The 14,363-nt window shown below is 36.6% G+C and overlaps 1 protein-coding gene across 2 annotated transcripts in view; it reads left to right on the forward strand.

Annotated features, from left to right (window-relative positions):
* LOC144193844 (protein kinase C-binding protein NELL1-like) overlaps positions 1-14,363 on the forward strand; it is a 109,354-nt gene that overhangs the window by 85,930 nt on the left and 9,061 nt on the right. For both annotated transcript variants that reach the window (XM_077712421.1, XM_077712423.1), the window contains 2 exons: positions 7,116-7,211; positions 13,012-13,152. In XM_077712421.1, the coding sequence (XP_077568547.1) occupies positions 7,116-7,211; positions 13,012-13,152 (237 nt within the window). The remainder of the gene's footprint in view (positions 1-7,115; positions 7,212-13,011; positions 13,153-14,363) is intronic.

The raw sequence follows: 14,363 nt of genomic DNA on the forward strand, positions 1-14,363 counted from the left end.
ATGGCTCCTGTGTGGCTCTCAATAGGGCAATTCTACTTCTATATGTCTGCATCTTTCTCAAAGAGATCCAGATGCATTTTGTTCACAATAACTCAGCGTACAGAATACTATAGATCATCCCAATTCTCTTTTCAACATGTGATATAAGAATAATGATCAGGGCTTTAGAATTTGCGGCTCAAGTTGGTACAGAAATGCCTTTCAGCAGTGGAAACTCTATTGCAGCACTTCTAATCTTTTGCAAGAAAAAAACTGTTCAAGTTATTCCACTACATCTTGTTTTGCAAAAAAAGCTTATTTAAAAACAAAACAAAAAAGCAATTGGACCCAAATGCAATGACAAGCAGTCAGGCAAACGTAGGGCTGTATGGATGATTATCTGGCTTAACTGGAATTGAGACAAAATGAGGCATTAAGACACTTCATCTGTTTTGTTGGAGTGCAGCTCCCGTGGGGAAAAAAAAATGCCACTACGTTGATTGCCATTTTTTGGTGGGGGGCTCAGATTAAGATAAGTAGGCCATAGTAGTTCAATCAGAGCAAAGAAAACGATTATAGATCAGCATTGTTTCAGTGTCAGCCTAATGATCAGCTGCCTATTGCAGAGCCTGTGACAGTCGTTGAATAAGTGAGCTAATTGTGTTCACGGTCCATTTCATCTTCAAGGGCTGGTCTACACAGACCAAGGGAGTTGAGTAGTGAGTCTAAAAGGCATCGAGAGACAAAAACATTGACTCCTTCTGTTATCATCATCCTCTCGGAGCTAATCACAGAGGAACCGCGATTCACCCCATCTAACAGCAAGCAATAAAGGAAACATAATGTATGCAGCATTTTTAAGAGGGATGTTTGCTTTAAAAAGCAAGCGATTAAAAAAAAGGGCGGAATACATTGTTCAGGAGAGCCTTGATACCCCCCCCCCCACAAGTCTAAAGTATTTAGCTTGATGATGAAATAATCATTGTTCCCCCTCATTTCATATTAATCCAACATGTCAATGCTTTTCGGCTGTGTAGTCTCTGCTATGGCGCAGGTCTGTTTTATTTTAATTGTGTGAAGCTATGAATAATTGTGGCTATAAAAGAAGAAAAGAGGGTACGTTTTTAGCTTTCTGGAAATTCTTGTTCAAGGCAATTATATTTTGGCTCAGACTCACTATGAAGTAGTTGCTGTGCAACAAAAGAATAAATCATCTACTGGGCATGAGGACGTCTTACAGTGAGAAGTAAACACCTTGTGTTTAAGAAAGTATCATATGTATTCATTTTTCTTGCTCGTTAACACCTCTATATTATTAATTTTGGTTTTGGTGTCATGTTTGGTAAAAATCAATATTGCCTATCACAGAATTTTATATATATATATATATATATATATATATATATATATATATATATATATATATATATATATATATATATATATATATATATATATATATATATATATATATATATATATATAAGAAAAGAAGCTGATCTCAGAACTAAATTTGTCACAAGCATCTTTCTGTTATTTATTCACTATATTATAAATATTTATGGGATCAGAAGCACAATTACATTCAGTCCAGCTTTAAATATCTGTCTTCAGATTTTTAGTGCCAGTGTGAATTTCTTACCTGTCAGTGTTTATTAGTCTCTGATCCATCATCCATCCTGACTATGTGCTGTCTTTCAGGATGACAATCCAGTGTCAATCATAGAATCACCCTATTTTTTTCAAATCAAATCCATATTCTATATGCAGCTCTCATTTTATTTTGGTTACATACTTTCTTTGCTCTCATCTTTCTCATTTCTGTATATGAGCACGTTGTTGAAGCAGTCGAGCATATGAAAATGAACACAATACCATGTGATGTTGAAAGCAAATTTCAACAGATAAGTCATCACAATCTCCTCATGGAATCAAATGCATCTTAGGCTCTATGTCATTCCTTTAAAGCCTGGAAGCATGAGTCATGGGTAATTTCACCACTACATTATGCCTCTCAGCAGTAAACGCCTTCTTATCAGAGAAACGGCAGAGATGGGTGAAAACAGTGGCGTCAGCTACCTCGATGCTTGCGTGTGTGTTTTATTAATGGATTTGGACGGAGGGATTCGCTGGTTCTGCTCAGCATATAGTTGTGAAAGCTCCTCACATCCAACTGCCAAGGGCGTTCATGTTCCTCAGCTCTTGCCTCTCTGATAACGTCAAGCCCCTGTGACTCTTTCACAGATTAAAATAGATAAAATCATCCATACGTGATGGGAATAGCTAGATTCCCAGTTAATGTTTTGTCACATGGTGTTTTGATGGAGTCGGGGAAATTAGCCTCTCATATCGAGCGGTAATGCTGCACACTCATCCGCAGTATAGAATCGAATTTACCGACAAAACACTCTCCCAAAGGACTATGTTTATCAGCATTTTGACCTCAACCCAACCAATTTAACACCTGACCTCAGTTTCAAGCTACCATGATGAAAACACGTGTAGTGCCTGACAAGCGACATCTGCTTGTTTGAAACGACTGGTTCTTTGGAATGAGGCCTCTTTTGAAAACTACTTCAACACACTGTTGTTATTTAGAGAACTGATGCACTTTCCACCACAAACTCTAAATTCAATTTAAAGTTCTTGGTGTTGCCACATTGTTGTTTTAAACACATTGCTAAATGGAAAAACTATATCTTTTTCACTAATTGCACTTAGGTAGAGAATATGTCAGACGGGGTCGACGCAAGGCACTTGAGTTTTTCTACACCAAACTCATACAAGCATCTCTGAGATAATTCCACCTACACTGGGATGTTTTCACACAAAAAATGACTTCCCCAAACAATTTCTAAAAAGATACCATGTATAGCATTATGATCTATACATTAAACTCATATTGTTCTGTGTTTACATTTAAAACAACTGAATTATGGAACCTCGGAAAGTACTACATGCAGATTAGCAGACTGTCAAATATATAATCCCATCATTGGCTTTTGATGCAAGCCCTGAATGAAGGAAATATGTGGTGGTGCCTGTCAGAGTAATACCTCCCTTAAAGCACATCATCAATTACTTTGTCATTGGTATTGATCATCTGCCCTAACAGCCCACGGCAGATATATTATGATGGATAAAAATCATCCTTAATCCATTTTTTTAAAACCATGTTGACCACTTGACAGTTTTTTTGTCATGCAAGTACAATCATTATCTACTATTCAGGTGATATTTAAGTATTGTTTAATGTTGGTTAACATGTGAAATAAATTAGTCGATTGGTTAGCAGGACAGGGGATTTCCTTGTACGCTGCGATTGGTTGGCGACCAATTCAGTGTGTCTCCTGCCTGGTGCGCATAGTTGGCTGGGATTGGCTCCATCACCCCCCACAACCCTTGTGAGGATAAGCGGTTCGGAAAATGAATGAATACAAAAATCACGTACATTTAGTGCAAGAACATAAAAATGTACTAAATTAAATGAATTAATTTAGCCGTTAAAATGTATCCGGCCCCCAGATAAATTGAACAACTTGTGTAACTTTGTTGTGTGTGTGCCTTGCTTGGGTCGGGGGGATTTTCTCCTACCTTGTTCTGCAACATATGCACACCAGTTAGGAGTCAGATGAAAATATTCTGTATCTCGTTTCATTAAATTTTAAAATTCCTTGGCTGTGCTTACTATGATAGTGTTTTTGGTTCCTTTTTTTATTTTCAAACAAACAGCAATAGATGAGTTTGATGAAGGCAGTTTACCCATGCTCACTGCTTGCCCCAAAAGAGTCCTCAGTAAGGTTTACCAGACATCCATACAATTTTCACCGGCTCCGACCTTAGTCAAAGTGGTCATTGTTTCCAGAGCCTGTTTGTTCCTCCAGCAGTACAAACAAGTGGCAGTCAAGCGCTTCTTTACAAGTATTGATTTATTCACTCGTTGTAAAGTCAATGGCTCATAGTGACATAAAACTCCTGTACTGATATATAGCAAGTATTTAATCATGAGACTCCAGTGGTTAATGCTCAGAGATAAAATGGCACTACGATTTGTACAATTTGTATATATACACCTTGAAGAAAGGCAACAGTCTCTCAAATGATCCCATGACCCGTTACAACTGACGTGTGTGCGTGTGTATGTATACTATGATCCTTCTTCACTTCACGGCTTCAACTTTCTTGGCTTCACTACATTACTGGGAAAATTTCATAAAAATGTGAAAGTTTGTGTGTGTGTGTATGTATATATATATATATATATATATATATATATATATATATATATATATATATATATATATATATATATATATATATATATATATATATATATATATATATATATATATATATATATATATATATATATATATATATATATATATATATATATATATACATATACATACACATACACATACACATACACATACACATACACATACACATACACATATACATATACATATACATATACATATACATATACATATACATATACATATACATATACATATACATATACATATACATATACATATACATATACATATACATATACATATACATATACATATACATATACATATACATATACATATACATATACATATATATATATATATATATATATATATATATATATATATATATATATATATATATATATATATATATATATATATATATATATATATATATATATATATATATATATATATATATATATATATGTATATATATATATCACTATGAGAACATAAAGAAAGCATTAATATTTCACATCACTGAGTTGTGCAACTGAGGAAGCCCATAATTAGCTGGATGCTCTATCGTGTTATAATTAAAATGCACTTTTGATACTGTATTTTTTGCAATATGCGGATTACCCATTGGTTTCACTGTTCCCTTCAGCACTAATTTTGAGATGGCTCCTTAGATGTGCAACGACCGTGAACAGGGCTGTTTGCTATGGCACATAGTGGAGTGATTTCATTCTCCCCACCCACTGGAAACCAATCTAGGCCCATAACGGGAAACTCAAGTAGCATATCTGTGATTATAAGCATGTCTTGAGAAGTCACGAGTCAGCAACAGGCTCACTTACACATCGAGACACATTAGCTGGAGGTCACCGAGGTGATAATGAAGACTGTCTCTTGCTTCGTTTAGCAAAGGTTATTTATTCCTAAGCAGTCGTGTAAAAAGAAAATAGAGTCAAAAAAATATTCTCAAAGGAGAAATGGTTGGGAGGATTTTGGAAATTGCAGATGATTAAATATCATATATTTTAAAGTACACATTTGTGATAGTCCAAGTCACAGAATAGGAATGTAGTTAGTGTCTTTATGGTATAATAGTGAGGGAGTACTGATTAGCATGAAAATAGGATGTCTTCAATTTGCTGATGGTGATGTTAATACCACATTCCCATTGCAATTTATTCAAATATCCTTCCAAAATACTTTTTTTTTAATGTCAATCTAAACTATACTGTGTTCAACTATTTTCTAAGTGTAAACTTTGCTAAATGTACAATGATTGCAATATATAATACAACAAATTGTCAAACCGAAGTACTTTCATGGAACTGTATGCAAACTGTCACGTTCCTAAAGTGCTTCATAAAGCTTGTTACCCTTTTACCCAACAATTTTCTAATCCAGTACAACATGTTATGCAATACAAAATAAGTATTTAAATATCCCATAGTCAACTAAAAATATGTTATATTAAGCACTTATCAACAAGAGCAAAGCTGAATTTCCTTGGGCGCAAACAGAAAATGAGGTGGCAGTGCGAAGACAGATTGCTATAATTAAGACTTCATCACTAGATTAAAAAAAAAATAGCATACATATTGAAAATCAGAACACTTAATGAAGCCTGAACATTAATTTTACTGCAACCCAATTCATTAGTTGCATATAGAAACACTTATTAATGAATCACAAGTATTATGATGGTCATTGTGGTTTCTCCTCCCCATGTTTGAAAGTCATTAGTTGGAAAAGACAGGCAGCATAATGCTGATGGTGGTGAAATGATAATTAGGGATGGGGATGGATTGAGACAATATAAGTGTGATTAATATTTTAGTGTGAGGTTAATTCGTACTGAAGTAATCAGGCTCATTATAAGAGACTTTTTCAAAGTATGAAACCTCTTCAATATGCAGCCAATGGCACTACACTCTGATCTTGCGTCAAAATAATGTGTTTCTCAGATACTAATGTAATTATTTACAATGTTTTTTGTGACTGAATGGTTCTGTTGATTTAGTTCTTAACTTTCAACTTGTTAATGTGTTAGTGCTTGTGGTTAGGAACATTCAAGACAACAGTTTTTTGTTTATTTTTTCCTATACAGTAATCGCTTGAATATTGCGGTTAATGTAGACCAAACATGGATTGAAAATGTGGCAAGCCCAATAAAGTGACAATTGAAAATTCTCAAAGTAGGTCACCCCTTTTATATTTACCTTTTATTTCCCTTCAGTGCCGAGTCCTAGCAGCAAGAATGGATTCCGCTTAAGAGTTTCAGCCTGGATTTTCACATTTTTATCAACTTAAAAAAAAAAAAAACTTCAGTGTTGAGTCCTTTATTGAAAAATAAAATATAAAGATTATATTTAAAATAATTAATAGCAGAAAAATATCAAAAAGAAGTGAAGTTGGGATTAGTGAAGTCGCGATAATCGAGGGCAAACAGTAGTGGAGAAAAGGCAAATAATCAATATTCTGACATATGCTCCTTGTTTTGCATGATATGAATAAAATTTTTTAACATATATGCCACAGACCATGCAATTTATGTTTCTTAGTTCATTGCTTTATGAGGGAATCACACCACGTACTTTACAATACAACTCATAATGCGTGTGTTCATATTAGGCCCACGCCTTTCAAATTTTTGCAATTATTGGACAAGGAAATGCCAAATTTTGAATGCTTCAGGTTAAATTAATTATTTTTTGACTGTACATCAAGCGCTAATTTCCATTTGTTTACAAATTGGAATTATGCGCGGCATGTTTTGACATTTGACATTTTGGTTTAAATGATTCTCCCAGTTATTCCATTTTTCAATTTGCTGAATTAAACCCTACATCTCTTTCATATTTATCCCTCCAGCTTTCTGTGAGGAGGGATGTAGGAGCGGCGGGACCTGTGTGTCTCCCAACACATGCGTTTGTCCTTCAGGATTCACAGGACAGTACTGCGAGACAGGTAAGACCAAGGATGACACATGACCTTCCGCTGACTCGGCTCGTCTCATTAATGTTATATTAGCCACGGTCACTCAAGCATGTGAGCATGCAATGTGTGTTGCTTTACATTGGATACGGCGTGCCGGAAGCAGGAATTGCTCGTCCATTCAGAACTCTTGTGAGATCAGAAGGTACTGTTATTGGGTCAGATGGCCTTGGCGCCCATCTCTGCTCTAGTGGACCACTTGTGTTTGATGGTGTTGGGGTTAGGGCTCCCACTGGAGAACTGCTCATCACACGGGAACTTTCTTTAAAACTTCCCTCAGCTGTTCCCTACAAAGTTGGAACCATTAAAAACAGCATCATCTCTTTTGTCCTCCTTCGTGTCCTACATGTCCCTGTGGCTTTGCTGTCTTTATTTTCTAAATGTGTCTGGTTTGTTCCCTTTTCGTTCATACTTTTTTTTTTTGTTCTGATTTCCTTTTCCCGTTGTTTTGACTCATTGTGCCACGTCCGTGGGCGGAGGGCCCTAAGGTAGACAATCGAGATACCAAGGGAGTAGCGGAAAATACTTTATTGGGCTTGCCACATACGACAGTGGAGTTTGCAGCATGGCAAGCCTAGGCGAAAACACAAAATTTGGGTTAGGCAGGGGGTTAAATGGGCATGGAGGTCAGGAGCAGGAGAATTCATAACACAGAGGGTTGAGTGAAGGTTCAAAAAGAAGATCCATTGACGTGGACCGTCGATTGGTTTCAGTAGACTGGTGATGATAATTGCTGACACCTACTACAGCTGCACCCCAATGGTGCTGATTCTCTAATGTGACGACCCACACATACTCACATATAACCAGGAACCTGACATTTTTATACTATGTAAAATATTATTTTACATGACTCAACAAGCTTTGGCAGACGAATTCCGTCAAATAGTTACTCTGCCCTCCTAAGTAATATAATCACACATTTATTGAGTGGATTCATCTGCTCTTTAGCCCCTTGACCTCCCCCAGGATGTGGTCTCACAGCCATGGTCAATATCTCCCCATGGGATGTCTTTTAATGACAGGTTTCAGTACAAGGAGAATGCGGTTGAATGGCATAAATACATGGATTACATATATGAAATGTTAAAAAAAATGTCATCTTAAGGTATTGATACATTAAATTGTGAAACCTTTTTAGATATTCCGTTAATCTGATCTCCAAATTATTAATTTTAATTATGTACTTTAAATTACTTTGTGTAGTGACCATGCCGTAAAAAAACACTCCAATAGTCACCACAAAACGGAATAGTAAGCATTTTTCAAAGGATGAGTCTATTTTTATTTTTGTATCATCATTTTATAGGCAAGCCTCTAAATATTATGAGTTCCATAAATGTAAATCCAGCCTGCACGGTATTGCTTTGCTTCACGTTTTTTTTGTAGAGAAATGAGTTCTTAGATTCTTGTACACTGGCATTGAAAAACAAACTGTGCAGCACCAGCAAAGCTCAAATTTGCTGCATATTTGAGTGATATTTTCCCTAATGGTGTTTAATTAGGTTAGTAGGCCTTGGACAGAAATGTTCAACTGTGTGAGCTAGGGGAGTCTCCTGAGAGATCAGTGATTATTTTAACTACACGAATTGAGTCCCACAACATCTAAAAATTAAAGCCCTTCACCTTTTAAACTGTTAAAAAAAGGAAAGTCTTATGTGTCCCCTCGCTTTGGGAAACTGTACAAATGAAATCCATGATGCCATTCAAAAAGAACTCCAGTAAGCAGTTTCTAATAGAAGAAAACAGAGATAAATGTAAAGCTGCTCCTTCCCCCCGTTAGCCTTGTGACAAAGATGGATCGAGTGTTAGTTTTGGTAAGTGAGCTACATTTATCGACTCGCCACCTTAAGAGTAGTTAGGGCTACCTCTGCCAGGTTGTCTTGTCTTTTCAGTTTTTCTCAGAAAAGCACACAAAGCCCAGAACCATTACGTGCTCATAAAAAGGCAATAAAAAGGCATACAATGAGCTGAGATGTCTTGTGGGTGAGAAGAGAAAAGAAGTACACAAGGGTGAATTTTTTTATTTGCTATATTCACTATATAGAATTTTAATGCTAGCAGCACAGTTGAAGAAATAGCTAGAAGGAAACCACCTAGTCAATACCTGTATGAGAATGGGCCACATTACTTTTCATTTGGCGACATTTCTCATGTCACTGTAACATAAATATGGAATATCCAGACAAGCACTCTTAGTCCTCAAAACCTCACTTTTCCCCTTTGTCGATAGGCACCACAAGATTTTATGCAAATGTTCAGCCTTTTCTCAAATTTCTGCTTTTTTCTGTCTTTAATCTTTATATTTCATGGGTTAAATGCAGCTACAGCACCCAAATAATAGTATATGCTTTTGTAAAAATAAAAAAAAAGTTCTGCCACTGTCATGATCTCAATGGTAATTTAATAGTGTGACATTGGGACTATTGTTCTCAATTCTTAAGCTAAAAGGTTAGCCACTTTGACAGTTTTTTTTTTTTTACAGTACAGCCCTTCATAGCCTTGATGGATGTTTATTCATTCACTTTGTCTACTGAGAATATTTTTCTCTATCAAATTATGTTGTCGATGTGTTACCTTTTAAAAAATTACCCCACATAACGCTTAGTCAGTTGTACATTTCGTAGAAATACACACTGCCTTTCTGCCATCAGTCAGGTAGAGTTCATCACTGTCCTAGGGGAATAATAGAGTGCACCCCAACACATGTGACACATTATTACTGCACTGTATAATGTTCCAACAGAACACACAAAAACAGGGAGTTCCAAAGAGCTTTATCCAATTGTCTTTTGTCATTTGTCTTTTATAAAGTATTAGGCAGTTATCGGGAGATTCATTTTACGATGATTTGCCGAGACTGCAGTCCACTTAACAACTGAGGTTTTAGATTGGATTGGATTGGATAACTTTATTCATCCCGTATTCGGGAAATCTGATTGTGACAGAAGCAAGAGGGTGAGAATGCAGGAAAAGGCATAGTTCTAAGTTGGACAGTACAGTCGCAAAGGATGCAGAACAACACAGCAAAAGTACAAAGTAAATGGGCCCCCTATTACATGCTAGTGTTCATAAGGCAATTATTGATTACACGCATGAAGGAGCAATACCACTTTAAACACTGTAGTAGCCGAAGGAATGAGGTCATTGTTATTTTCTGTGCTTGACCAACTTGATATTTTTTAGAAGAGCGTTGATGATTAGAGTCACTCATCTGTGGTTGATCAAGGTACATATAAAAGTTCAGGTGGCTGGCATCCCTGTTGACTTTTTTAAAATTACATTTCCATTTTATTCAGTGTGCTTGAAAGTTGTTCTTTTATTTTGGCTTCTCCCATACCGAGTGCGCCAAAACAAAAAACAACCAAAATGACCATTTTATTAAAAAATAAATGTGGCCAAAGCTATGAGAATTCTTTGTATATTCAAATGAGGGACATTAATAAATCGTTTTTTTTTCTTTTTTAATAGCACTGGTAAACTCAACACGCTGCAGGGGCCGTAGTTAGATCTTTATCACTTTCTATGATTTACTCCTTTATATGATTATGTGCATTGTTGCGATGCCAGACGGCATGTCCTTTCAACTTTATGGATATGTCCCCTCTGCTACACACACTTTTACAGCCATTAACTCAATTAAAATCCTTTTCAACACGTCGTAACAATTTATTCCTCAACTCTTCCTATCGGGCTCATCAACTATTGGTGTACAAAGATACGCAGACAACTGATACGAGATGTAGAAGCAGGATAAGGCGATAGACTAGTTTTTGTGAACCAGTTGATATTTGTGACAAGTTGCAAAAATGTATAGGTCGTGAAAAGTTATTGAAAAGTGTAAAGTGAGTTGACCACTGTTGTAACATCACCCACAACACCTTATTGTCAAACGTTATAAAGTGTATATTGATACATTAGTGCAGAGGCCGGCAACCATATGCTGTATTGCTTGCTTGTCCGGTTCATTGTCGAGTTGATTTGGAACGTCCCCTTTGACAAAAGGGATACTTAACCCTGGACTGATTAACATTCAACCCTAGGGGAAAAATAAAGACAACTCATTCTCCTAATCATCCTCCATTCCCTCCACACTCAGTTTCATAACTGGGAGTAGGAACTCGCACTTCCTGTACAAAAGTCAAATATGTTTGAATAATTTAATGAGATTCAGGATTACAGCTGTTACCAAACAAATTTGATTGTCTCACTGTGTGATGCTGTTTAATTATACACAACTCCTAAAAATGTTAAGATGCACTGTAACCTCAGGGGGTACTTAACTGAATTTGATAGATTAGAATTTGCTGGGCCACAAGCCATAGATTTTTTTCTTTGTAAAATAAACAAACAGTGCAAAATGTAGTTTTTAACCCATTTGATTGTTGGTCAGAAAACCAGAGTTGATACCGAGTGATGTTTGGATGGAAAATAGTTCATACATAGTGTAGGAAATTGGTAAAACATGAGTACTCCCGATATAAGCCTCTGTTTTTTCTGCCGGAATGGGCACATATAGAAGCGGAGTAGCCAGTTAGTATTGAATTCTGTCAGTTTGATCCCACTACTTAGCAATGACTGCCTTTTACAAGTGACAAATTGTTATGTTTCTGATGTGGAGCGTGGGAGGCCCCAAATGCAGGGAAGCAGACAAAGACAGGGAGTGAGGGCACACTAACAAAACTTTAATACTTTCACAAAGTTATCAAAAGTCACTTGGACTGCAAAAAACTAATAACAAAACCAAACCTTACTGTGGAGACGCGGGGAAACGAAGCGCACAGGGAATGAAGACAGGAAATGGAAATGCGTAAACACAAGACGATTTTATGAGGACTGACAAATACATGGGGGTTTAAATAGGCAGACATGGGTTGAGGAGACAATCCAAAAACACCTGGGTCACATGAGGGAAAAAACAACAAACCCCGACCAAACTAATACCTAACACAAATTACGTGTAGCCAATGAATTGGGTTGTGTTTGCGCCAAACTGGAGTGATATATACCGTTGATATATTATGATTAGCATGCAGACTAGCTGACATATTTAACAATGCAATGTGAACCAAAGCAGCAAAGTTTTAGCTAGCATTATTGGCCCAAGCAATTTCAGATGATAAATGATTACATTTCCAATCGGCATATTTGGTTCTAGAGTCTATTGTCATAAATGTAAGGTATTAACCATTAAACTAAAGTACCAAATGCCGTGTTTGAGCTCTTCGGGTTTTGCATCTCACTTTGAGGCTCAACGAAGCACGTAAAAAATTAGTGAAAGTAACTTCTTAAGAGACTTCCTTGTCAATCTGGCGACTATTGGCATTTAGTTGATGACAATGTGACTACAGGTCTGAGTCTAGCAGACAAGTGCGTGACTAGGTTGTGTTATTGAGTAAGAAGAAAAATAACTACGCATGATCAACAAATTCACGTGATATAAAGGATGAGTGATTTTCTCTCCTGAGATGGAGCTCAGACCTCCCGCCACTTGATTGGGCAGGAGTATTTACTCCGCTTGAGAGAAATGGAACAAGCCAAGTAAAATTGGAAGTGTGCCTGGTTTCATCCCTTTTGTGAAGCAACAGAGATGAGTGACATCTAATGTTGGCTGGGCAGCCACTGGCCAAGTGCCACTCTTATGAAAATATTTGGCCGTTTGACAGTCTTCACTTTTCGTTGTTCCAAGCAATCAAGCAAGACAACAAAGCATCAATGATATTTTATGTTCATAATCAAGAATGTGCCTGTGTGTATATGTATGTGTACTCAGATATCAACGAGTGCGCAGAGGGCCTGATTGAGTGCCACAACCATTCCCATTGTGTCAACCTTCCTGGCTGGTACCATTGTGAATGCAGAACGGGTTTCCATGACAATGGCTCCTATCTGCTTGATGGTAGCTCATGCATTGGTGAGTATCCACTGAGTTTTAAACATTTCATCACCTCTTCAGTTGAAGTCGCTGCTATCCAAGCCCCACATATCTATCACCTCATAAATATCACATTTGTTCCTTTCATTACATGATAGAATTCAGGATAATTGTTACTCCTTTCTCGCTGTCACTTTTATTGGCGTTTCTTTTGGACATTCTTCTTCCTAGGAGGCATGCAGGGCTGAGCTGCTTTTAAAATGAAGAAAATATGTTTGTCCTACTTCAATTTTAACGGTTTGCAACTGACAAAAAAAGAAGAATGAAAATAATCTCAAACACTCGAGAGAAAAATAAAAATACACGAAATACGGTATCAAATTTAATCCTCAATCGAGCCAAATGAACAAAAACAAAACAAAAACAAGGTTGTTTTTTTTATTTTTTATTTTTTTATTCTTTAACCAAATTCACCAGACGACTCCTAAGATTTGAATGTATTCGAACTATAAAATAAATTCTCACACCTGACCAAGATGAACGTGCACGAGACATGCCTTGTACGTAATGGAATATTTCCAAATACTATCAGCCCTATTTTTGTACACTAAGTGCTGCATAAAACGTGTTGCAAGTGGATGCTTAAAGTATTTATTTAGTACTTGAAAAAGAATAATGTGTTCATCATGCTGGAATTAGGCATTTGGGGCTAATCTGACTGATAACTGTCCAGGAAGAAACTGGGCCTAAGCTTGATTGTCCTGGATCGGTCCATAAGCTCCCCCCTGAGGGAAAAAGATTGAAATAGAAGTCTAAAGCCTTGATGATCAAGAGGGTGAGAATCTCCTCAAGACTCATGTCCTCAATCCTGCACATTGCTGTTTGGGGAGGAAGTAGTGACATTGGTAAGCTGTCTTGAAAAGACAGTGTTGTTTACTGTAAGCATAATTTCCAATGCTTCCTGGCAATGACTCCACTTCAATGGTGTTTGATTATCCTCCTTCAAGTAATCTGACTCAGCTGCTTAAACCTTCCACCAAAAATATTACCATCATCTAATAACCACTAAAACACAAAAAGACTTTTAAAATGACTTTAACAAAAACCTACTCACCACTTTCCCATCCATGTGACTTCAATATTCACATGGCAATCACAATGATTACTTCAAAAATGGCTTCTCTTCTTGTTTTTAAATCAATATGTTCACTTCCCTGCACACAATAGGGGATATATTTTGGATTAGGTTT

This window comes from Stigmatopora nigra, chromosome 3 (genome assembly GCF_051989575.1).
Source record: "Stigmatopora nigra isolate UIUO_SnigA chromosome 3, RoL_Snig_1.1, whole genome shotgun sequence".
NCBI classification, from domain to species: domain Eukaryota; kingdom Metazoa; phylum Chordata; class Actinopteri; order Syngnathiformes; family Syngnathidae; genus Stigmatopora; species Stigmatopora nigra.